We start from the raw sequence: 25,373 nt of genomic DNA, 5'->3' as shown, positions 1-25,373 counted from the left end.
TTAATGGTGAAAAATCCAAGGAATCCCTATCTCTGGTAAATCTAACTACAGAGGGTTAGAGCCGTCGGACATGTCTTGCACATCCGACGTCACACGCTCACGCTAGCGTGTGCATCAAGGTGCGTGCGTCTCACGTCATGTTCTGACGTCTTGCACCCTCATTCTAGACGCGCTGTTTTTACGTTCAAGGTTGAGAAATCAATTGAACGGCAGGGACTGCCCTTAAAAATAAGAGTGTGTGCCTTAAAAGTGATCCATAATCACCAACAGTCAATGGTGGAGAAAAGATGAAGGGACCCATTGATCATAATACTCTTAGGGCCATATTCTCAAGGAGCTATCTCTGAGTTAACGGCACTTTAGCGCAGCCAAAGCAGTGATAAATCTACCGCCCCATTCACAAGCCGGTGCAAACAGCGGACAGCAGCATTTTTTTCCGGCATTAGCATCCGCAACAAACATCGCCACGGATGACCCCGGCAACTATCGCTAATGAGTTGTAGAGTAGGCGTTCTCGAGCAAAAAGCAGCAACAACATCACTCCGCAACATTCTCAACGACCAGACAGATCTGCGATAACAGCACAAAACATGCGATAAGGCGCGTTAGCACCAGGAAATAACACCTGCTCTGACATGGTGCAAAATCGGACCACAACCGGCAACAGACAAGGGGGCACAGCCCCTAGCCACACATGAAGAACAGATGCCCCCGAGCAACTGCCCATGCAGCACGGACACCCAAGAGGGCCACAACACCCACCGACACCACAACCAGACCCACAAATCCCCTCCGGCCCCCACCCCGGGTCCCCCCAACCCCGAACAAAGAAACTGCACACCAACACTACGAATCCCAAAACAAAATATTTTGCCTGATGTCGCACAAGCGGGAAAATCAACATACATGTGTGGCCAGAAAATGTAGAATCAGTCATACAGCAATGCAATCACCAACACAAAATACCATTCAAATAAAAGCCAAAACAACAATTCGGATGAGTCCTAGCAGGTTCTTACTGGACAATCTGTAGGACACTGCCTAGAACACAAAATCCAAGAGAATAAGGTGTGCCATGCACCCAACAAAGGAAAGGGAGGGAGAGAGAGAGGGAGAGAGCGAGGAAGAGAGACGGAGTGAGATTGCACAAGCAGCGCAAGGCCTCTCGGGCACCTGGCTCCACATGCCAACTTGTGTGTGTGTGTGTATCGCCATCTGTACACCATGAGCCCAAGGCCTTGTCTCAATCTCAGCGCCAAAGCCACATCACATTCCAAAAATCCAAGTAGTAGTCAGAAAAACATTAGGGATGAAAGCTCCTTTGTTCCAATGCAAAAGGCGGGAGGACATCTGCACCTTTGACCTTGGTCCTGAACACTGCTGGAACACCCTGAGAGAGATGCCATGGCAGATGAGGACAACTCCCACACCACGCATTGTGCAAATGAACTATCCAACTTATCCCCACCCCACACACAGAAGCCCCGCCTGAGGTACCCCCGCATGTGATGCCCTTGACACTCACGGAAACAGCAACCCATTCTCCCCAACGCTGCACACACATTCAAATCATTGCTCAGAGCTGTGGCATATCCTTCACACAACTGCCGCAGTTCAGAAGAGCGCTGGCTCCACGAACTGCACCAACGCAATGGCAGGCCATCCCGGGCACATGCACAACCCCCGTCACGTGTAACAGTACTGTGCACGCATGCTGCATTAACTGGGCGCACTGGCAGTGCTGCGGATCAGTTACTGGCTGAGCTTCCGCCTTGCCTACGTCACCTGCATCCAGCCCTGGTTCCACTGCCGAACATGCACATTTGAGTGTCCCATGGATGTCTGCCTATCCAACACAACTGTAGATGAATTGGACTATGACTTGTGTGTGTGCACCCTGTTGGATCATAAAAAGGAGTGTTTCTGAGACAGCCGTGCATGGGATGCCTTGACATACTGCGTATGTGTTGGCAGTTGTGCATGGGAGATCGCCCAATTCCTCATGTGCAGTGACCACATCGAGGTGCTTCCCTATTGGGCTGTGTTGTGGATTGGTGAAACGGCGTGGGCTGAGCATACCTGCCCGGACTAGTTAATGGATTGGCTCACCCTGGTGTTCCTTGAACACGACAACGACATACTATTGGAACACATTGCACATGAAGCTGCGCGGGCATTCATGGATGAGTAACTACGTTCCTGCAGCCACATCGGATTGTCACCCACAGCACAGGTCCCAACACCTTGTTGCATCGTGGGGAATGCTCACATATCCCACCACAACAGAGGACATGACTGCCTTCGTCAGGACTCTGGATGCATGTGCGTGGAACTACGCATGTGTACACACACCTCTGCAAGGTGATGAAGGGCCATGGGCAGAGCAACACAGCGTCGTTTGGCAATGTTACCAATTCGGACACACTGCTGGGGGGAGAGTACACACATGGCAATGTAGGACGGCATGTGAACCTGTCGGACCCTTTTACCTGATCACTGTGAGCAGAGCAGACAGTAGGCGCACTCCGGTGGAAGAGCACTATACAGATGCCATGGGCAGTGAGTCGTGCCCCCTCACATGTGGCGATGGGCAGATGCCAAACAACACATGACTCGTCCAGCATGGCAAGGGGGGCTGAGACCGTTGCCATCCGTGATGATTGTTGTACATTTTTGCCTCACTTTTTTCTGCACCTCGACATATCCCCATGCTGCATGTAAGTGTCTTAAGCATGTCCCTGCCTGTTGTGGCCGTTGCCTCGTCCGTACTGACACGCACATGCCAATAAAGTCTATGCAACTCCACTGGTGTCTGTGATGAGTGTTGATTAGATTGTCCACTCCTGTGCCACAATGAGGAACTGACTGACGCATGTACAATAGGGGTGCCTCCCTTTTGCAAGCTCCACCTCTGTGAGACAGACATTGTTTTGGGATAGTTGCTGGCCGACCTGTTCACTTACGTGACTTCAGCAATGTGAGTATGATGTCCAAACTCAGAACATGTGGAGCAATGTTAGGAATAATAACAGGACGTGTCCACACAGATGTGTAGGACACCACTTCTGGCCTGCTACCGATTTGGTCATTCCTACACACAGCCCTATTCATTACATGGACATGTGTCTACATTGGAGGGTTGTGAGATTGTTGTTGATGTGCAATGGGGACACAGCTAGTACTCACCATCACAGTCATCCAATTAGCCATGTGTCTCAGGGATAAACATGCGCATACATGTCAGTTACCAGGTTGTACCTTCATATGCAATCATTGTCCCTACATCCAGCCATACTTCCATACGTGAGTGAACATACTCATGACACATATGTGTGATTTAGAATGTTTTATTCACATTCTGGTGTTTGACGGAGCTGGAGCTGTACATGGCCATCCAAGCCCACATTACATTGAAGCCCAGTGGTGGGCCAACCAGAGTCCTTTGGGGATTGAAAAGTGACTTGGAAGAGGGGGAGTGCAGTTCGCAGCAGGATTGCTGTGTACTCGTATAGCAGTGAAGATATGGCAGTCTGTGTCGGGGTCCGAGGTGAATGTGGCAGAGTGTCCTGGGGTCAGTGGAAGGTATTGTCCCAGGGCATGATGCATAGGTCAGAACCAGGCAGGGACAGGCCATATGGTGGTGATGGATGCTACTGCCTCCTTCCTCACACAGTATTATCATCCCCATCTTACTCCCATGATACGGGTTCTGTGTCTGCTGTGTGTGGCGGGGTAATGGCTGCATCACTGTGTGCCACTGACACATCAGACTGCGAAGGTAATGGGGCTGCATCACTGTGTGCCACTGACACATCAGACGTCAGAGCTATGTGGTCGATGTTCCCGCTGCAGTCATCTGGGACAGGCTCTGTGGCAGCAATGGCAAGATGATGAACTGCAGGGCATTGAAGTTCCCAGCTACTACTCGCTGGTGTCCAGCCGTGGCAGCCATACTTCCAGTCTGCATCTGCTCCATGGTCTCCATTGACCTCCGCATCTGTGCCAACTCTGTGCTGTCATCGCTGGTGCCTGTCTGACCAGACAGTTCTTGTATCCGATTTATGGCCCCAGCGAGGTCAGCCGAGGGCTGTGGTGGAGCATGGTGCGGACAGGGGGTGTTCGATAAGGACTGTACGTGGTCCCTGAAGGGACCCAGACACCCACAGATGGCATTGAGTTTGGCTGCCAAAAGCTCGAAACCCACCCGCAGCTGATCAGCCAACTCCAACTGGCAACCCAACACATGCCGTTGGAATTCCATGTATTGGCCGGGGGGTTCGTGGGAGACAGCCGTGGTGGTGTGTGTTTCCTGCTGTGTGGTCTGTGCAGGTGGTAGGGTCACCTCGAGGCTGCTGGCCTGCCCTGCTCCTGGGGATTGAGTACGGAGGCTGTCCATTATCCGTTGGAGGATGTCTTGACATATATGCAGGTTGTCCTCTTCATCATCAATGATGAGAAGTGTGGTGTGCTTTGCAGGAGGTGTTGTTTATCCCGCTTCAATTTAAAGGGGAGATGCAGGTTAACAGAGTTTGACATGTATGTTGAAGATTTGCAGATGTTTACATTCAGACTGCATGCCAATGAACATTGTGACTGTTTTGGTGGAGCTGGCTATTTGATGGCAGTCAGTGTGTTTTTCGACTACATGACAGATGTGTGGAAGTACCCATACATTATCATCACACAGTGCCAGGCAATGCCAGATGTGAGTGGACAGTTACTACGCACGAGCGGAACCTGTTGTGAGCTCTGTCCTGTGGTGTTGCACTTTGTACCACATTGCCGTCATTGCTGATGTTCTGTGATTGCTATGTGTGTGTGCTGCATTGTGGGGGAGTTGCCCCTGCAGCTCTCATTTCGTGTACCCTTCTCCCTTTGAGGCACGGTGCCTTTGAATTGTGTGCTTTTCAGGGGCTGAATTGTTATTGACTTGGGTCATATGGGCTCTTTGACAGATTTTGTGGCCTGGCGCATTGTTCGTCTGCTGCGTGTATTGTACGGCATGGGTTGTGTGTCCACGTGGATATGTCAGAGTGTGACCTGCTCCTTTACGGATGTGATCTGCACTGGGCCACATCCATGTCGATTTGTGAACCATGTTATGTTTTTGGGCTGCTGCCATGCTATCCGGCATGCAGTGTCACTTGCATGGTCAGTGTGGGCTCACAGAGCCGCTGCTTTGCTTGATTCAGCACATGTGCATCGTTAGGTTGTGATATTGGTGATAGGGAGGTGGGCCACTTTGTGCACATTGTGGACGAGGGCCTACTTGGTGTTTCTATGTGTTCTGCAGTGTGGCAAGGCTATAAGGGACATGTTTCACAACCATTGTGAGTGTGCAGTGTGCCACACATAATTCTGCATGTGTGCCATTGTGCCCATCTCCCCTGTCCCCTCAGTCCCTGGTCATTACTCACCCTGTTGCTGTTGGGTCAGGTCGTATCGAGCTGTGTCCAGGCCCCCAAATCCTGCCACCATCTCCACACTGCTTACTGTGGCCACCATTTCCTGCAGCTCATCCAGCGCCTCCTATGTCGCTGGACTCCCACCTCCCGTCGCCGTTGTTGCCTTCCTGTTGGCGGCGAGTTTCTGTTTGTTCTGCCTTTTCACATCATGCCAGCGCCTCTTGACCTCCTCCATTGACCTCCTCGGCACTCCTGAGTGCATTGACTTTAGTGACGATGGACTGCCATATTTCCATTTGGGTTGCCAGTGCCGCAGTGGAGGTGCTGAACAGTCCTTGATGGTGCTCTATCACCTGCATGACAATGATCCGGTCTTCCTGCGGACTGAACCCCGTCTTCCTCTTCCTCTTCTCCTTGCCCTTCCCCGAACACAGGGTTCCATGCTGGTCTTGTGGAGTTCGGCTTGTCCTCTGCACTGGGTCCAGGTGCATCCATGGTGCTACGCAGTTTGAATTGGTTTTGGTGGTTTTTTTTCTTTCTTTTATGCATTTTCCCGCCAGACGTGTGCGATTTGCAGGCCTGTGGCTGGTTTTTGCAGCCTTTTGTATCACACTTGGCCTCATCGCAGCTTTTTTGTATTCGTGTTTCACATTTTTGCGGGGTGGCAATATTTTTAACATTGTCATTTGATGCGTTATCTGGTGACTATCGCATGGCACTTTGTAAACACGGCGTACATTTCCCGAGCTAGGCTGCGTTAAGTTACTTTTGCGATGATTACCACACGTTCTTGATAATATGCCCCTTAATACGTACACACAGGGAGAAGTGGGTTTACCCTGAAAAATATCTATCTTCTTTTCAAAAAGTACCCTTGCTGAGAATGAAATCTAAGGGTCATACCACCTATACCGTTTCCCAAATGCTGTTGAGCTGACAACTTCAACTACTGGATACTTTGAGAAACTGGACATCATGACCAAGGTCACCCGGCCATCAGGTAAACTCCTGAAGTCAATGCTTACTTTCTCCCATGGGGCTTTCCCATGTTCCTCCGTCTGGACAGGCGCAGGTTGTTCTGGCGCACTGGTCAGCTGGCATGCCGGGCACTTCCTCACCATCTCTTCCACTCGGCCTTTGAGCCCTGGGAACCAGACCTTCTCCGACATCCTGGCCTTCATATTTTCCATTCCCTGGGGTCCCCCATGGGCCAGCTGGGTTACCTAATGCGGTAGTGTAGTGGGGATGATTATTAGGCCTGGGCCAAAATTCTGTTCCGTTCGCGGAAATTGCGATAATTTGGCATTTTTGCGTTCCGCGGAAAGCGCGAAAATGTCAAAATTTCTGCATTCCGCAGCTTAGCGATAATTTGTTTCTTGCTCACGCTGTAAAATAATACATTCTCGCGTGCGCGCGATCGCCTTACCTGAATCCCCGCGTTCGGCGACAAGTTTTCCCGATCCGGTCGCGTTCTCCACGAGATGTTGGATTGTTGGTAGCCATTTGCGCTGTCTCGCAAGAGTTCGCGCCCGCAGTAACGTCATGCGTCGCGCGATCACGTCTTTCTTCTCGCGATCATGCACCGCAAGACAAGTGAAAACAAGATGGCCGCGCCTACGAGCAACCGCATGGGTAAGTTGGCGAGCCGCGACCACGCAGAAAATACCGCGAACGGGCGGGAAAAAAACTTCCGCATCTTCGCGATATTTCCGCGTGTTTGCGGAGATTTTTTACATTTTCGCGATAATTTGTGAAAGTGAATTTCGCAAATTCCGCCCACCCCTAATGATTATGCAGGACCATCGCAGTGGAGTCCCTCTTGAGTTACACTCAGCTCGTGCCTGATCCTCCACATTTTTGTTAGGTACTCTCTATCCGGCCTGACCAGTCATTGGCCGTCTGTAGGAACCGATTACAATTGCCCCCTTGGACCGCACAGCGCACTCTGGTGAGGACTGGGTCTAGTTCAAAAGCCACCATGATTCTGCCAGGGTTAATGGACTGGGTCTAGTTCAACAGACACCATGATTCTGCCAGGGTTAATGCTTTTAGACTTGTGATTGTCGAGATCATGTTCAGATTGGCCTCTAGTGCTTCAATTTCCTTCTGCTGTTCCTGATCGTCCCTTGGGGTTGGGTGCCGAGAGAAAAAATCGGCTGGGTTTTTGGCACCAGACCTGTACACTAACTTTCGAGATAGCGGGAGCTCTGGTAAAGACGGCGCATGTATCGTATCTAGGATACTGGCTGTTACAGTGCCATTTTACGGTGGAACATACTTGCTGGGAATAACCCCTTGTGTAATAGATTTTGTTGTATACTTGTCAGGAATTTCTGGATCATTTACAATTTGATATTTCAAACGCACCGCATGTCAGAACGTGGATATTCTATTGCCCGTCTTCCTACCTAAGGACTACGGGGTTTTTCTAATTACTCCATTTCTGAATATAATTGTATTCTGAGTGCGGACACTTTGTACCACGTATCGTTACATGAGCCCTGATGAAGTTGAACTAAACGCGTTGGCTGATTGTCGTATTTTACTATCAAGATTAATAAAAGGACATTATTTGGATACATTTGGAGGACATTGACTCTTGGTTGACTTCTTGGTGCACCTTCCTTTTTGTATAAAGAATACACTTCTGGTTTCCAGCAGAGCTTAACTGCGGCAAGCTCTGGAAGTGGCTGCACAGGACACTTACTATCTATGAAAACTGGGGATTTGATGTGCTGAAGCTATGGTCAGCTGTTGTTGGTGCTTTTTTGTTTATACTGTACACTACCTCCATCTCATACTGCAGGAATCTGATGGCCCACCGTTTGATCCTCGGGGGTGAGGCACCGACCCCTTGAACAGGTGCACCAACGGCTGGTGGTCTGTGATGACCTTGAACGGTTGGCCGCAGACATACAGGTGGAAGTGCCGGCACGCCCATCAGATGGCCAGGGCTTCCCGCTCAATCTGTGCATAGCGCTTTTCCGTGGGCGAGAGGGACCTGCTGGTATAGGCTAACGCGTCCCACCTTCCCAGCCCCTGCTCTTGGGTGAGCAATGCTCCGAGGCCTACCGGGCTTGCATCCACAATGAGCTCCGTGCGTTTGGCGGGGTCAAAGTATACCAACGTGGTGTAATCAAGGAGGACACTCTTGACCTTCTAGAACGCCGCTTCTTCTTGATGTTCCCACTACCACGTGGCTTCAGCGCGATTGAAGTTCCAGAGAGGTTCTGCTATGGTGGCCAGATCTGGGATGAATCGGCAATCCCAAGGAAACTTCGGATCTCCAACACTCTTGAAAGGAGTGGTGCATCCTTTATGGCTTGGAACTTTCACGGGTCCACCTGTATTCCCTCCTGACTCTATCTCCCTCTGGAAAAAGAGACCTTTTTCCCTTTGCTGGGTGACACCATGCTCCTGGAGTTGTTTCAGCGTGGCCCTCAGGTGTTGGTAGTGCTCATCTGCGGTGGCTGAGTGGATGAGGATATCGTCATTTACACTCTACACCCCGGGTAGACCCGTCAGGATTTCCCTCAGTGCATCCTGGAACACTTCTGCTGCTGAGGATATTCAAAAGTTGAGGCGCTTGTATCATCGCAGCCCCAGGTGGGTGCAGAAAGTAGTGATATATCTGCTCCCCTTATCCAGGACAAATTGGTGGTATCCAGCATTGAAGTCCAATTTTGAAAACCACTGGGACCCATTAACGTCGGCTACTATGTCGTCCATTGTTGGCTTGATGTGGCATTCACACCGGATTGCCCTGTTGGGAAGGCGCATGTCGATACATAATCGCATTTTTCCAGGCAGCCATAGCGTCTCTGCTATGACTATGGGTGACGCCCACGGGGTCGGTCCTGATACCTTCTCGATGCCCCTTGGTCTTCAACCTTTTGGAGCTCTTGCTCAATGAGCGGTCATAGATGGAACGGGATTCCTCTGTGGCGTAAAGCCATTGGGGTGATTGCTTGGTCAATGTGGAGCTTTACTGGGGCTCTCTTGATGCATCCTAGGCCTTTGAAAAGGTCCGCAAACTGGTCCAGCAGCCTTTCCGTCTGGTATGCTTGTACACTCCTTGCAAACGTCACAAGCCCTAGGTCCTCGGCTGCGTGGCTGCTGATCAGTGTATCGTCCTCTTGATCGATGACATCGACAACAGTGATGATTTCATTATCTTCCGACTGGATTGGTATGGTCATCTAGCGGCAGGGGTGAGTCACTCCCATACGCAAAGATCTTCATCCTGGATGGTGTCCGCTCAGGCTTGGGTCGTAGTTTATGGTATTGCTGTACCCCCATGACATTCATGGAGGCCCCCGTGTCAATAACCACCTTTACCTCCGATCCAGCTATCTTTACGGTGCACGTGGGCTGTGGTCTTCTCCGTCTTTTCAATTCTTTGGTGAAGGAGACCAGGTAAGTCTTGGCTTCAATGTCTTCGGTTGACGTGTCTTCCACTCGGTATGTTGCCTGTACGGTTCGTTTGGCACTGCTCGAAGTTGCCAATTAGGTGCTCGATAGTTGGCGCTCTAGCTATCGCATTGGCTTCCCCCCATTTGTTATCCTTGAGTTGGCTTTTTTCCGACAGACAGAAGCAAAATTATTTGGAATACTGCAGTTGGAGCATGTTTGACCTTGGGCGGGGCATGCGTGGGCTGGGTGTTCTTCGTGTCTGCAGTACCCACATTGGCCCTTCGGGGTTAGGGGTAGATGGCCTTGTGGCCTGCTTCCTTTGTGTCGCATCCTCACGGCGTCCACCTTCTCTGTCTTGACAGTTGCGTGTTTCTCTATCGGCTGTGTCAGGGCTAGGGCCATCTCATTGGATATGGCTGCCGAGAGGTTGGGTGTCCTGGCCAGGACCAGTATGTCGTTTAGGGGTATGTTCGGCTGCCTCAGTATCAGTCCAAGCAGTGTTCTGCTGCGGACGCCCTAGATTATTTAGGTGCAAATTTCTTCAGTGGCTTGGTCGTCCATGACATAGGTGCCGGCCAACTCTCTCAGTCGTGTGTAGAATGCATTGATCAATTCCGCTTCCCTCTGCCGGGCTTGACGCAGCTTGAACCTCTGGAAGTTAGGGTTCAGCTGTGGGTCAAAGTGTGCGCTGAGCTCCACTACGGTGGTGTTGTAGTCTATGGGTGCGCCGGTTTTCAGGAGGTGTTTGAACAGGAGGTACTCCTCTTCTTCCGCATAATGGAGCATTAATGACCGTTGGAGCGTGCTGTGTGATCACGTGGACAGGTTGTTGGTCAGCATTTGGCTCAGGGTCTCACATTTTATCCTCCTGGGATGTCACTCTTGTCTAGTAGTAGTGGCCTGTTTGGCGTTGTAGGTGCTGACTGGTGGCGCAGGTATGTTCCTTTGTCCCAGGTGGGCTCGTGTGGCCAAACGTGAGGATCAAAAGTCTCCTTTAGGGGTGTATCTTGTCTGCTGGTTGCCTCCAGACACAAGATATGTGCTGCCTCCTCGCTCTTGGGGTGTAGGGGGTGAAGGACCCAGTGCCAGTCTTGCATGTGAAGTACAGCGTGGTGGGGCCTCAAACTGCTCCTCTGGGCAGGGCTGCGTGTCATGCGCATGCAGATACAGGCCTCCAGCCACAGCGGGGGTCGTGCTCTTATCGGCTGCAGCTAATCGTCTGTGCACATCGACAGTCGCGTGGGTTCCTCCCCTGCAGATTCCAAAGTCGGCGTAGGCCAGCAAATGCAGGCGGCAATGCCTGATCTTCCTCAGTGCTCAGGCTGTGTGCGCGATGTTGAGGGCACGCTGCTGGTGCCGCAGTGATTGTGCAGGAGCAAGGATCCGGCTCGGCACTCGTGCCCAGTGTGATGTTGTGCACTGCGGGGCGCTTGGGGCCTGGGCAACGCAGGTGTTTGGATAGTGCTGCTAATAAACTTCACATCCACACAGTGTGATAGTCGGATGGCGAGGGGTCTCGTGCGACCACGCCTCCGTTTATTGGCACGCCCAGACCATGCAAACTTATTACAACCACAAAGTCGGTAAAAGTGACGATACGGGCTTGTACACATGCCCCAGAATTTCTAGGTGACTAATCAAACAGTGTCTAAGAACCCTTCAGGTGTGAATATGTGGGATATAATGTCACTGGCACTACAGAGTGAAAATGATTAGTTGCCGCCTTAGTTATGTATAATAAAATGATTGAACAGGTCAACGCACTGTGATGTCTCATGTTCGTATTCCCTTAGATCTTGTTTTATTTATTCTGCCACCCCCATGCGGCAATGCTGGTGTCCACCTACTGCTCAGTGAGTTACTTACTCTGCAAAAGTTAGCAGTGTCTGCTGTATAGTGGCGATTTATCGGTGGGTTCTAACAAGTTGACATTGACCAACCATGTTGTATTTACTGTGTTGAACGTAATTGGATAATAAGGCCAGTAATTTATAAATATTACTTCCTTATAAAATGTTTCAGAAATGCGCTTTGCTGGTGTTGTATGTAAAACCGAATAAAATGATTCACAAATTGAAAAAATTAAAAAACATGAATGTATTTGCATTTGACAGATCATGCTGAAAACGAACCTGTTGAAGACATGGACCCCAGCAGTTTATCTTCACAAATGGTATGGAGAATGTTTTGTTTATTTTTTTTACAAAATTGATAGTTTAAAAAATATTCAATTTAACCTATACATTAATTATGATTTTTGGGTCTCTCCTGGCGTTAGCAGAGCGCATGTGCTGCTCTCACCATGCGAGGGCTTCTTGGAATCAATATGGTTCCAGAAGTCATGTCTCTGCTCCGCCTGCAATTTTCATTTGTACGCGTCATTTGTGTGTTGATTATGCAAAACAGAGTGTAATGATTGCACTGGAGGCATTTTAATCCCTCCTGGTTGCCACACTGTCTGCTGTTGCCCCGCCTACTAGGATTGGATCTTTTACTTGCGGGGTTAGACTCTTTCCTTCAAATTAGTTGGTAGGCACTTTCTTTTTCTCATTTGTCTACGAAGCACGATGCTGCAGCGCTAGACCCTTTAAATTGTATGCTTTTTCTTTGATTTATTTCTTTACTGAGCACGGCGCCCGCTAGAGACACCGTGCTCACTTTTTTATTTATTTATATTTTCGCGGCGTCCACTTCAGGAACACCGCGCTCTGTTTTTTTCTTTTTCAACTTTTCTATTTTGGAGGCTGCACGCCTTTTATTTGATCAACATTATTCTGCCTCACAGTCTCCGTACTTGTTTTAGAATGGCGGCCATGCCTAACTTTACATTTATTTACACAGCGCATGCTTTCAAACCGATTCTTATTTAAACAGCGCTTAAATCTTTTCTTTTGGATGTCACGCCGCTTTTCCCCCTCACTCCGTTGCTCGGCCCAGTCGCTTGTTTTCCAGAGCAGCCACGCTCCCTCAGCGACTGGTCATGCAAGTCCTTCTGGTATCCATGCCCCTCCAGCAGATCTCCCTTCACCCCACCGCTCCCACTGCGAACATAAAACAAACAGCAGGGAGAGGACATGTTTCGAGGGTCAGTTCGCTCTCCCACTCTTCATTTTCTTAAATGGCTTTTACAGAGAGTGGCTTTTTCAGGTGTAAGTCACAATGTCTGAGGAGCGCACGGTAAGTAAAGAAGTGATGCATGCAGCTTGGTTATTGTAACAAGTTATTCTCTATTGTCCCTGAAGCACCATGTAGAGCGTGTGATATGTCATGGTTTCAATCGTGTGCTGTTGGTTGTAAAATTCTGCAAGCCAAAGTTGGCTTTTTCCACATGTAGCCAGCCCAGCCAAGCACCACACATTAAGGGGCATAGTGTGACGCATTTTGAGGCTTGTTGTCGCTTCACTGCATAATGCATTGATATTTATTATCACGCTTACTAAACAAGGTTAATATAGGCAGGACTAGGTCTCTGCTACTGTCAGGTGCCCCAGGCAGTGTGTCAGAGAGCTGGGCCTGGGGTCGAGGAGAGGTGACTTTGCACAGCCCTGAAAGACTGGTGTTGTGCTGCTTGGCCCTGGAATGATCACATATAAGTCCACCGGGCCGCTCGGACAATAAGATCATGCCAGAGTGAGCCCCTTACCAGCTTTGAAGGCTTTCCACACTAGCTGCACCCGGGACGTGCAATCAACCTCGCTCAATTTCTTCAGAGCCACAGCAACCAAAAAGTACATGGATGCCTCTGTGAATGACCGGCCCTGCCCTAGAAGCTTCTCCCATGGCACTCTATGTGGATAGCAGCCCCCCCGCCTTGACTTTCTGTGGGTGCTGCATGTGCTCCTAGCTGGGTATTTCAGTTAAAAGTAACAGAGTCACACGTAAGTGTGGACTCCTACAGATCTGTGCGATATTCAGCACCAGAGAAAACTTGCTCGAGCTAAAAGCAATATATTTCACAGTCAGTAGGTCAGGTCCACATGCCATCATTTCATGTCTTTTATGGCTTGGTTTTTGCTTCCTTTACTGGTGTCAGTGCAATTACCGGAATGGGGTGAGGGTATGATGTAGATCAAATACTCATTTCACTAAGGGTGTTTTTTTTTATCACTTCATGTCAGCAGGGGGGAGCGATTCACTTCCAAGTCACGTTATTGTCTTGTAAAATCTATTATAATCAAATATTTTAAATATAAACTAGCGCTCACCGAATGCACCAATATATTTCATTGAAGTCTTGGTTTAATTTAATGGCACCGGCAAGAGCAACGTTTCTAAAATCACCTCATCATCTCCTCTAATGCAACAAACACAAATGCGTTTCAACTCACTAATGATTTAAATTAAGGTAGTTTGTAAAATAAACAACATTTGACTTCATAATGGTGTGAAAGAACACAGAGTCTTCTGGTATGTATACAAATAATTTTCCAGGGGCACTTTGTGGAGAACTAACATGGATGTGAAATGTTTAGGTCACAATAAGTTATAGAGTAGTTTAAGATACCTCGGCCATAAGGTGCAGCTTGCATATGTAATCCTTTCTAATTCAAGCTTGGCCTGATATCGCACTGTGATATTGCATACAGAGGCGTATGTATCGATAAAACATCTATAAAACATTGTATACTTGAAAACCGCTTACAGACTTGTCAAATGTGGTTATGATAATCTTTGCACAATATGAACCGTCATTTGATTCTTCGAGAACTGCTCTGTCCTAAGGTTACCTGCTGTGGTTAGTGACATTCCGTATCAGGGGTTTCACAGCAGTTTCAGGTTTTTTTTTGAGCTTTTCATATCTCAAAGCGGGTAATTTATAATATTCATTTCTTTGCATGGTTGTTATTGCTTGGTTTTGTCCATGATAGCGTCACTCACAGGGTATCTAACTCGCACTGAAATGTCACTCACATGCACACTGAAATCAACCATCTCAGCATCAGCAGCTCAGCACCAGCGCATCACCACCTCAGCACCAGCACAGCACAACCTCAACATCAGGCCCACTACCATCTCAGCATCAGCACAGCACCACCTCCACATCAGTGCACCACCAGCGCAGGCCCAACTCAGCACCAGCACAGTCCCACATCAGCAGCAATTCAGCACCAACACAGCACCACTTCAGCATCGGCACAGACCCATCTCAGCATCAATGCAGCATCACCTCAGCACAGCACCAACTCAGCATCAGTCATCACCACCTGAGCACCAGTGCAATACCACCACCTCAGTGCCACAGCATGACTCAGCACCACGTCGGCATCACTCCGAACCACCTCAGTATCACTCAGCATCACCTGAACATCACTTCAGCACCAGTACACCACCACCTCAGCATCACTCAGCACCACCCAGTCCGCCCTCAGAATCTGGCATCTGCTGATTCTCCCCCAGTGACCGTCCGCTGCTCGTGTTGTAATTCTGGTACTATTTCCCAACCTCCGCCCTCCCGTTTTTTATGTCCTCACCCCATAACAAAAACAGCTATTAAAAACAAGCATTAGAACAGTCAGGAAGAAGTTGCCAACCTTGCAAGGTCAAAAAAACAAGAAGCAATTTTTTATGTTAATTATTTTTTAATAGGATCATTCAATTGTACATAATTGGTTATATATAAGGTAACAAACGCTTATAGCACTTTTTTATTATTACTTGTCAACATACTGCACAGCAGCCACAATGCTCTACAGCATAGCTTAAAGACATTGGCAAAGCCAATAGCTCTGTCTAAACACTTATAAGGTCCAAAAGGTGAGATCTATTGGCTATGCCAATGCTTGTTATATTATAGCTTTATTGATTCCATGAATTAAACCGTAGGGTACAAGCCTCTTTATTCTAGTCTAAATGAGCATGTGTATTCACAAAACGTTTATCAACATTTAGAGGAGAACTTACAATGTAACTTTCATTTTGCTATGGGCAAATCGGCATACTAAGAATACAAATATTTAAGTGAGAAAACGTTCTTCAAAACCCATACACCTGCTCCCAAAAATCATTCAGTATTTTGTGTTATCTTAACTGCCCAGTTGGACTAGTTTTTTCACACATTAATATTACCAATCATACAAAAAGATTGAGCACAAAATCAAATAGGGTAAGTTTATGCTTTATGACCCCACCCTTCATGCACCGCTGTTTGCCGTACAGTTACAATGTTATTTTAAGTTTATGGAATCTGTATAGTACACAGTCAACTATAACTATGATCTGTATGTGTGTGTGTATATTCACTGAAAAAACCATAGGTTTCAGGGACGTTATAGTTAGATTAGCATTTTTAATAACCTTTGAAATTCACTGAAAAAATCATAGGTTTCAGGGACGTTATAGTTAGAAATTAGCATTTAAAAACCCTTAGAAATTCACCGAAAAAAAAACCACAGGTTTCAGGGACGTTATAGTTAGTTGGACATTTCACTTGTACACAACCAGAGAAATTCAGCCGTTATAGTCAGTTCAGCGAACTATAACTCGCGCCCCCGCAATGCACTGCTGATGACATCACATAATACATCACTCATGAGATGGTCAGTGCAGTGACATCACTGATTACATCACTCATGACATCATCCAGTGGCTGAGTGTTTCTAAAAAGTTTAAATATGTTCAATATATATATATATATATATATATATATATATATATATATATATATATATATATATATATGCCCAACACCACGTCTCTAGAAAGAACGTGCGGCGCACTCGGGCTCAATCCAAAGAAATTAACTTTATTCGTTCTTCTCCGTGAAGACTAACACACGCGTTCCGGGACCCTGCCCTTCGTCAGTGTTAGTTTATCAGGTTCAAAACATACATTTAAATAACAGATACAATCAGTGGTCGATTGGACTAGCGAGTGACATCGACATAGGACTTAACAGTTGGTTAACCACAATTCATCGTAACCACAGCGGCCATACTTGAATGACCGCGCAAACATGTAAATCATGTATTATACCTCTTGACACGTCATTGGATCACAATTCACATCAATGTGTGCATAATGTCATGCAGATAATAATCTACCGAATTAATTAAACATATGTAATTCATGTGCTAAGTTTTCAAAAAAGGATATTCCAGTGACCAACCAATGACATGACAACTAAGTCTGAGGCTGAAGGCATCTTGCTCCCAAAAGCTTAGAATGTGCAATTGCGCCCTCCAATGGGCGTAGCCACAGCTCAAATGCTAACGGTACAAATTAAATTAATTAACTACCGGTCCTGTCGATGGTGCTGTAACAAACTCGATTTTAAGAAAAGAGAAGGACGAAAAGGAGAAAAGGTGCATTCACTCACACTTATGTACAGTATGTACAGAAATGCATCGGTAATTCTAAGAACGCAAAATTGAGCCCTCCAATGGGCATACTCAATAAACACAATTGATAAACAAACAGGTAACGGGAGGAGAACACTCAGTTTACAGGCATTTCTCAATGATATGATAATGCTATACAGAAGTGTGGAAACTGAAAGTTATGCAAGGAAAACTCAGCCAATGAAGGACCATAATTCTTCCTCCATGTTAAGGCCCCCAGGGGTGCGAGTCTGTAATTCAATGATGAAACGCGCCTCTAACTGGCGTAGCTCCCTTACTCTGTCTCCTCCTCTTTCAGTAATGGGGACCTGGTCCAAACAAAAATAGCTAAGTTTATCACTACGGGATTCATGTTTGTCTGCAAAGTGCCTGGCTACAGGGTAAGCTGTGTCATGGTTCGTGATAGCCCGTGTGTGCTCCAAAACACGTTTCTTGGCAGGGTGGATCGTACTCCCAATGTATTGGAGACCACACGGGCAGACCAGGCAATAAACAACAAAACTGGTATTGCAGTTGAGAAATTTATTGATACTGCGTGTTCCTGTTCTGCCTGGAACACTGTATTCTTTCACTTTTTTGCTGTTTTTACAGGCCTTGCAAGAAGCACATGGGTAGAAACCTAACGGAGTGTTTTTGGGGACCTTATCAGAAAAGTGGCTGCGTACCAACAAGTCTTTTAATGACTTGCTTTTACGATAAGTCACCTCAGGTTTACAAGATGTATCTTGACCAATGATGTTATCGGTCTGTAGTATACTCCAATTCTTTTCTACTAGCTTTCTTATAACTCCGGCCTTGGTTGAGTAGCCCAAAATAAGACGGGGACCACCCGGATCATCTTTTGCTTTGTTCAATTCGGGTTGTTCCATACCAAGGAGGGAGTGTCTCTCAATAGACTGCACCTTAAGGGCTGTTTCGCTCAGGAGGGTGTCGGTGTAACCTCTTTGTCTAAACCTTCTGAGCGATTCACTTGCTGCCTGGGTGTAATCTATGGGGAGTGTGCAATTCCTTTTGAGACGCAACAACTCCCCATAAGGAATGCTGTTAATGAGAGACCGTGGATGTTGACTGGTAAAGTGTAAGACTGAATTTCCTGCGGTGGGTTTGCGGTAGAGTTTAGTGCAAATTAACCCATCTGCTACGTATACTGAGAGGTCAAGGAAGGGTACCTCAGTCTTGTTCATCAAGCTGGTGAAATGAAGATTCAAAGAGTTAGTATTTAGGATGTTGATATATTCTGTAGCTTCATCAGGAGTACCCTTCCACACGATGAACAAGTCATCAATGTAGCGTGCCCATAGGGCAATTTTGTCAACCCATACCTCATTGCCCTCCGACCAGGCCACGTGCTTCTCCCACCAGCCCACGAACAAGTTTGCGTAGCTGGGGGCGAAGCACGTGCCCATCGCGGTACCTTGGGTCTGCAGGTACAGCTGCCCACCAAACAGACTATCCACTTTGAGGAACTGAAATTCATCTTCCTCCAGGATGCCACTGTTCCTCCATTTATCCAGCAGATTGTAGAGTGCTAACACACTGGTGTTATATCTCTCCCTTTGGATTTTTAAATAGCTTGAAGAGTCACCCAAAAGGCGTAGGGCTTCGCCTCAGTAGAAATCCTTGGACATAACGACAACATTACCGCCCTTGTCGGATTGCTTAATAACAATACCAGTGTCTTCTCTAAGGGTCTTAACTGCTGTCCATTGGGCTTTCGACAGATTAAAAAGGCGTTTATTAGTATGTTGTTGTGGTTTGTCTTGCAAGCGTAGCATGTTCAAATCCTTGATCATAGAGTCGTGAAAGCAGTCAATTGCATCAAAGGGCATTTTCGGGATAAACCTCGATTTCTTTTTGAATTTGCTTTTGCCACTGGTTTGTCCAATCCCAAGATGCGGGAGTCCCTCCGGCTCATATATATATATATATATATATATATATATATATATATATATATATATATATATATATATATATACATGCCATGGTGTATTGAAGAATGAGTGGGTGTATGGTGACTGAATGGATGATTTACTAGGTGCATGACTGACTATAGAAGTGAGTGATGTGTCTGACTAATACATGGGCAGTGGTGGCTGGTGACATTTGAAAGTGGTGTGGCGTAAAATTATTGTCATACTGTACCGCAGCGAGCGAGCGTAGCGAATGAGCCACAACAACTCACGTGGGGTTCAGGGGGGTTCTCAATTTCATTTTGTTGCATTTGGTGCATTTTCAAAAAAAAATGAGAAAGCAGGAAGGTTAATAAAGCAATTGTGAAAGGGAAGTTATTACAGTAATAAAGAGATGCCATATAACATAGGTAGCTGCTTATTCTGTATAACCACAGAGCTTCATAACAGACTTTGAGATACAATTCATTGCTGAGTACCTCTGATGATTTTAGCCTTCCCAGATCAAGTAACTCGTTATGTGACGGTTGTATTTATGTACCAGATATTATGAACACTGAAACTAATGTAATTACCAGACTCTTTCGCTACATTAACCCCCTCAACTTAATCCTCGATACAATCTAAGTATTCACGATACTTAAAGGAGTAATCCACATGCAGTCGAAATCTAGGCACAATTTGAATCATGATCGTCAAGGTCTGTATTATTGCCATAAATCAATGAGATTCTGGCTATTTTCTGCATATTTGGCTTTTTTACCCAACAGTCTAATTAGAACCAAGACCCTGTGGAAGGGATAAGCAAACATTTGATAAAAGCCTGAAACATAAAGTGAACCAGGGCCTTATCTCAGGTTGTGAAATATTATAATCAGTGATACTTATTACATCTTAAAGCCTCTATATGCACGTTCCTGGCCATTACTCTTCAACCCATGCCAGCACAATGTGTTCACAATCTCCGGAGTTCCAATTATTAAAATATTTGTTTCTACTAACTCTCTCGCATAGACTAATGAAGACACATACAAAATAATGTGCTGCCGATGCATATGTTATACCCTATAAAAATGCATTGAGGAACGGCTGATAGGAGCAAACGTGATCCCTCGTGACAAAAACTAGTAAATTGACTTACACGTGGAACAAGTGATGGTGGCAAGGGCGAGCAATCCACCGTATATTAATAAACGTACAATAGTCTCCCTTCTCTATGCAGACGACGCGGTACTGATGGCCCGTACACAGTTGGGCCTACAAAGAGCCCTTGCCTCCTATACGACTTTAATGGACAATTTGGGTTTAAAATTAAATGCCAAAAAAACTTACGTTCTGAGCTGCGGCATAGGCAGATAGAAATGTACGAGCCTACCCCACGGGGAAAGTAGGATAGAAACCACTAAAACTTTTACATATTTGGGGATCTTACTTGACTGCACTGGTTCTTGTTGAGAGGCTATTAAAAGTAGGAGTCTTCTCTTTATCAAATCAGCTGCAGCGGTGGCCAACTTCTCAAAAACATTAGGAAAAAGGCCCCCCCGAGATACTCCTTAAAATATATAAAGCAAAATGTGTAAGTATCGCCATTTTTGGGGCGGGAGTGTGGTGTTTTAATGATGCTAACTCTATCCAGCGTGTCGAATGCTTTTTTAAACTTTATTTTAGCCGTACCTAGTAGCACTTCTGTATACAATTGTCATAGTGAGCTGGGAATCCCGTAGATCGCAGATGTCATCAAAGCCCAGCCAGTGTTACTCTGGCATAGGATTTGGACTTCTACTTGTACGGGCTTGATCCAAGAAATAATAATGGGTTCAATGAAGCTGGACTATGCAACCAAGATCCCCTGGTTAAAATATATAAAATATATTATGTGTGATCTTGGGCATCCTGAGTACTATAATTGCCCTGAGTCAATTAATTCTATCTCCAGGAAAGAGTTTAAAAAAATGTGTATGAATCACCTGAAGGAAAATGGACATGCGCTGGAAATTAATAAGCAAACAGTTGTTACAGCATCAATTGATTTTAATAACATATACAATTCAACCCTATTTATTATGTTGTTTAAGTGGTTATGACAGATAGGTGCTAACACGTTTTAGATTTGCGATTTTTTTATCGACTAATTAGCTACCCTAATAGAAATGACTGGTCAAGAGAGCTATGTTGCTGCCCCGTGACGATCCATCCCCACAATCTACAATGCATGTGGTCCTTTTCTGTGAATTATTTTCAAAAGAAAGAGTGAGATGGATCTTGCCTCTTCTGAAGGTAGGGGGATGGAGGCAATGTCGACCAGCCTTCTTATATCTGCAATTACTGGATAGCTTTTATACCTTTAGTGCAGTGGTCAGTTTTTTAAAAAGTATACTTAGAGCCAGGAAATATGTTAGTGGTTAACTGATATTGGTATTACAATTAAAGTAAATTGTGAGTGATGGTATTGCAAGCGATATACAATGTGTAAAATTTCCTCCTCACCTCTAAACATTTGAGTTAATTGTACTTCCTGGCCCTTTTTACGGAAAATTAATTCTTGGGAAAAACTGAAAAAAATTTCAGTATTTTAAGAGTGTTTAAAATGGTTTTAACTGTGATGTTTGCTTTTGTGATTTTATGACTAAAATCGAATAAAGCTTATTTGATTTGATTTGACTTACATCATTATTAACGAGCTCATATTTATCTGTCAAAAGCGCCCTGCACCAGCCCTGCTGAAAGAATGACTGCTATTCACAACAGCTGGATCTTTTCCAAAGATCTCCATGACACTGTATTCTTGCGATAACGCTTCTGTCTCTCGGGTGCCTGCTTAAATATTATAACCCTCATCTGTTATTGGTTTTGCATAATGTTAAATATTAAAATTAAGGCTAATGTTTTCTGTTCAGTTCTAATGTACATATCTCTCACTCACAGCCAGATCTTATTTCCCCTAAAAAATATATTCTGCCTCTGCCAGCTCTGTTGAAAGCAATCAGATAGCTTTGTGTGGGCTAGCATACCAATTGGGTGCTTTGTGAGGCTCTGCCCTCGCCTCTCCCTCCAAGACTGCTTGGATCATCTCCACCATAAAATATTCCAAGGCGACTAAACACAAACAGAAGATGCAGTGCTTTAATGGTGACTTCTGCTCTTTTGAGTTTTCAGTGCAAACGTGAACATGCTGACTGGCACAAAAAAACTGCTTATTTCTGAGCAGTTCCCTCCACTGAAACAAACTAACCACCCTGTTTGTAATTCAAACGGACCAAGACTGTAAAAACCCAGACTTCATAGCCCTTTAACCAGCCGTGGCCAGCATGCTCACGGGAGGGAGGGGGGAGAATAAAAAATAAATAAAATAAAACGTACCTTACTGCCGGTTACCGAGCCGCCTCCGCTTTTCTGTAAATACGTGTGTGGCTGTGGACGGTGTCCCGGCCGGGTTAATTGTCAGTGTTCTGTGGTGCAATGGGTGGAAGTATACAGACGGTTCTAATTCTGCCTCGTCATTTAGGAGAGGACACAAGACTGTCTCACCTGTGCTCCTCTGGGCAGAGCCTAGCCCAGGCTCCTTCCCTGGTGGAGCTCTGATGAAGGAACTCTGCGTCTAGTGTCTTCCTTCTGTGTGCAGAACACGTGCAACAACTCACCGAGAAGCCAACGCAGCGCTCCAGCTGGTAAAGTCCGTGGTGTTTGAATTGTCATGATTATGTTTGAATTATGTGTTTGAAAGTCACCACAAAAGGGTTCACTTAAACTCCCATTTGTCTTTATCTGACAGTAACTTTTGTACGCTGCTGGAATCCACGCAACACCAAACCCCATGCTAGGCACCGGCATTCCGATAATCTGCTAAATTTAGCCAAAGTTTTTTGTCATAAATCAATATGTACATGGCTGAGTAGTAAACTGTTTGCATTTCCCAGAGTGTAAGAAAATAAACCCTAGTCCCTCAGCCCACACTCCTGGCTGCCGGTCATGGTGCAATGGTGCAGCTGAGCCAGGTCGTGCGTGTTCCTGCTGCAGGAACAGGAAGCAGCCAGCCCTGAGCCAGCAGCCTCCTTCCCCTACCCAAGCCAATCACAACACTGCAATTGCAGCATTGTGATTGGTGCGGCACAGCGGAGAGCGCCCCAGCCGGGCCATGACTGCTTTGTTCGGCCCTGGGGCCGACCAAACAGTCAGTACCCACAACAGTGGGCAAGCCACTCCCCCCCCCCCCCGCCCTGCCCTCGAGCAGAACCGCTCACCCGTCAGCCCCAACCAAGCACTCCAGGCACTTCTGCTTTCTCGCAGTGCGAGAAGCAGAATACATAAAATTGTAGTTTTACCATTTTATGTTTCTGCCTTCTCGCACTGCGAGAAAGCAGTGGGGCGACACCCCCATGCCCCTATGGATGAGCCGCCACTGTACATGAGCGACTTACTATTCTGTATGAATGATTGTATTAGTTTGTCAGTTGGTAAGTGGCTGCTTGGGTTGGAGAGTAGCTACATGAGTGGGTTATTGATTGGTTGTCTGAATCCCTGAATGGGTGCCTGAGTGTCTGTTGTGTGTGTGACTCCCTGCATGGAGGTGTGAGTGTGTGATTCACTGGGTGTTTGGGTTCAAGAGTGCATCTGTGAGGGGCTGAATGGGTGGGTGAGCGTGCGTATGGCTGTCTTGGTGAGTGAATGAATGTCTCAGTGGTACATGTGAGTAGCTACATATGTGAGAGGCAATATGTGAGTGTTAAGAGTATATAAATGATTACATGTGAGAGTGAGTGATTGTGAGAGTGGATCTATAGATGAGTGTGTGCTTATGTCAGTGATTGCATAAGAGAGAAAATATGTGTTAGTATCTGTATAAATAAGTGAGGTGGTGTGTGTATAACTGTGTAAATGGGAGTGTGATTATTTGCATGACTGACTAGCTGTGTGAGTAACTCTATGGGTGAGTGGGGGTGTGTGAGTGTCTGTATGGGTGTATGAGTGCATAGGAGAGTGGCTGTATTGATGAGTGACTGCATGCATGAGTAAGTGGATGTGTGTGTAGACCTAGGAATCAGTGAGTGCATATGTAGTAACTGGTACTGGTGTGTCTAAGGTTTCAAGAAAGGCAGTCTGTATTTTAGAGTGGGTGCATCAAAGGTTATATAAGGCTGTGAGGAGGTGCATCAGATTATCACGTGGATGATGTCATCAGTGATGTCATTTGAGATGTCAACAGTGATGTCACTGACCATGTCATGAGTGATGTCATCTGCAGTGCATTACGGGGGTGCAAGTTATAGTTAGCTGAACTAACTATAACAGCCTAATTTGTCTGGTTTTGTACAAGTAAAATGTCCAACTTACTATAACGTCCCTGAAACCTGTGTTTTTTTCAGTGAATTTCTAAGGTTTTTTAAATGCTAATTTCTAACTATAACATCCCTGAAACAGATGTTTTTTTCAGTGAATTTCATAGGTTTTTTTTAAATGCTAATTTCTAACTATAACATCCCTGAAACCTATGGTTTTTTCAGTGAATTTCAAAGGTTTTTGAATGCTAATTTCTAACTAAGCCTACATAGGTAGGACATGTGCCGAAAGGAAGAAAGGCGCAGAAAGAAACAAGAGAAGTGCAGAAAGAAGCAAGAGTGGCTTGCACACAATTAGTACCAATTTAACACCTACATTTAGATATAAATAACAGGTGACCATTCTAGGTTTGCAAAGGGCCTTCCACCATGCTATAACACTTGTCGCTGCATTTTTGGTAACGTTTGAGCCGTTTGAGCTAGAAACAAGGTTTTTTGGGTTCAAATATGCAGATTATGCAGCAGATAATGGATTATGTGGCAAATGCGGAAAATGTGTAATAGTGCAAAAGTTGGTGCAGCCAAGAAGTCGCATAGTTCCAGTAGCCCTGCTCATACCTCTGACTAGGTCCAGAAGTGCTCCTCAGTGATTCCTTCTGTTTTTTTTGTCTCATTGAGTTTATAGTTTTGCTTCTATGGAAACAAGGACGACTAAACCTGAGCTTACTACTCCACAACACAGACTACCATACTACTTTATTACTCTCCATAACACATAATCCCACTCTACATAATTCCTATACCACATAATTTCTATCCACATAATGTCACAGCACAACATACCACATAATTTCACTACACACAACATACATCCACTCAACTCCACTCCAAAAAACATTAGTAGAAAACTTTTACATTTACAACGCCAATAGCTCTAACTCTTGCAAATGCGAGACCTATTACATTGCAAATGCTTCTTTAACTAGTAGTCGCATTTGCCGAGTGGTGGAGAAAGGGGTCTGGGCCTCC

At 46.0% G+C, this 25,373-nt stretch overlaps 1 protein-coding gene across 4 annotated transcripts in view; it reads left to right on the top strand.

Moving 5' to 3' along the window:
- EDARADD (EDAR associated via death domain) overlaps positions 1–25,373 on the top strand; it is a 492,613-nt gene that overhangs the window by 88,080 nt on the left and 379,160 nt on the right. For all 4 annotated transcript variants that reach the window (XM_085611937.1, XM_085611939.1, XM_085611936.1 and 1 more), the window contains exon 2: positions 11,933–11,991. In XM_085611937.1, coding sequence (XP_085468063.1) covers positions 11,933–11,991 — 59 coding nt within the window. The remainder of the gene's footprint in view (positions 1–11,932; positions 11,992–25,373) is intronic.

The sequence above is a fragment of the Triturus cristatus genome, chromosome 6, assembly GCF_964204655.1.
Source record: "Triturus cristatus chromosome 6, aTriCri1.1, whole genome shotgun sequence".
NCBI classification, from domain to species: Eukaryota; Metazoa; Chordata; class Amphibia; order Caudata; family Salamandridae; genus Triturus; species Triturus cristatus.
The sequence above is the reverse complement of the archived record's forward strand: the minus strand, read 5'-3'. Positions and strand labels throughout refer to the sequence as shown.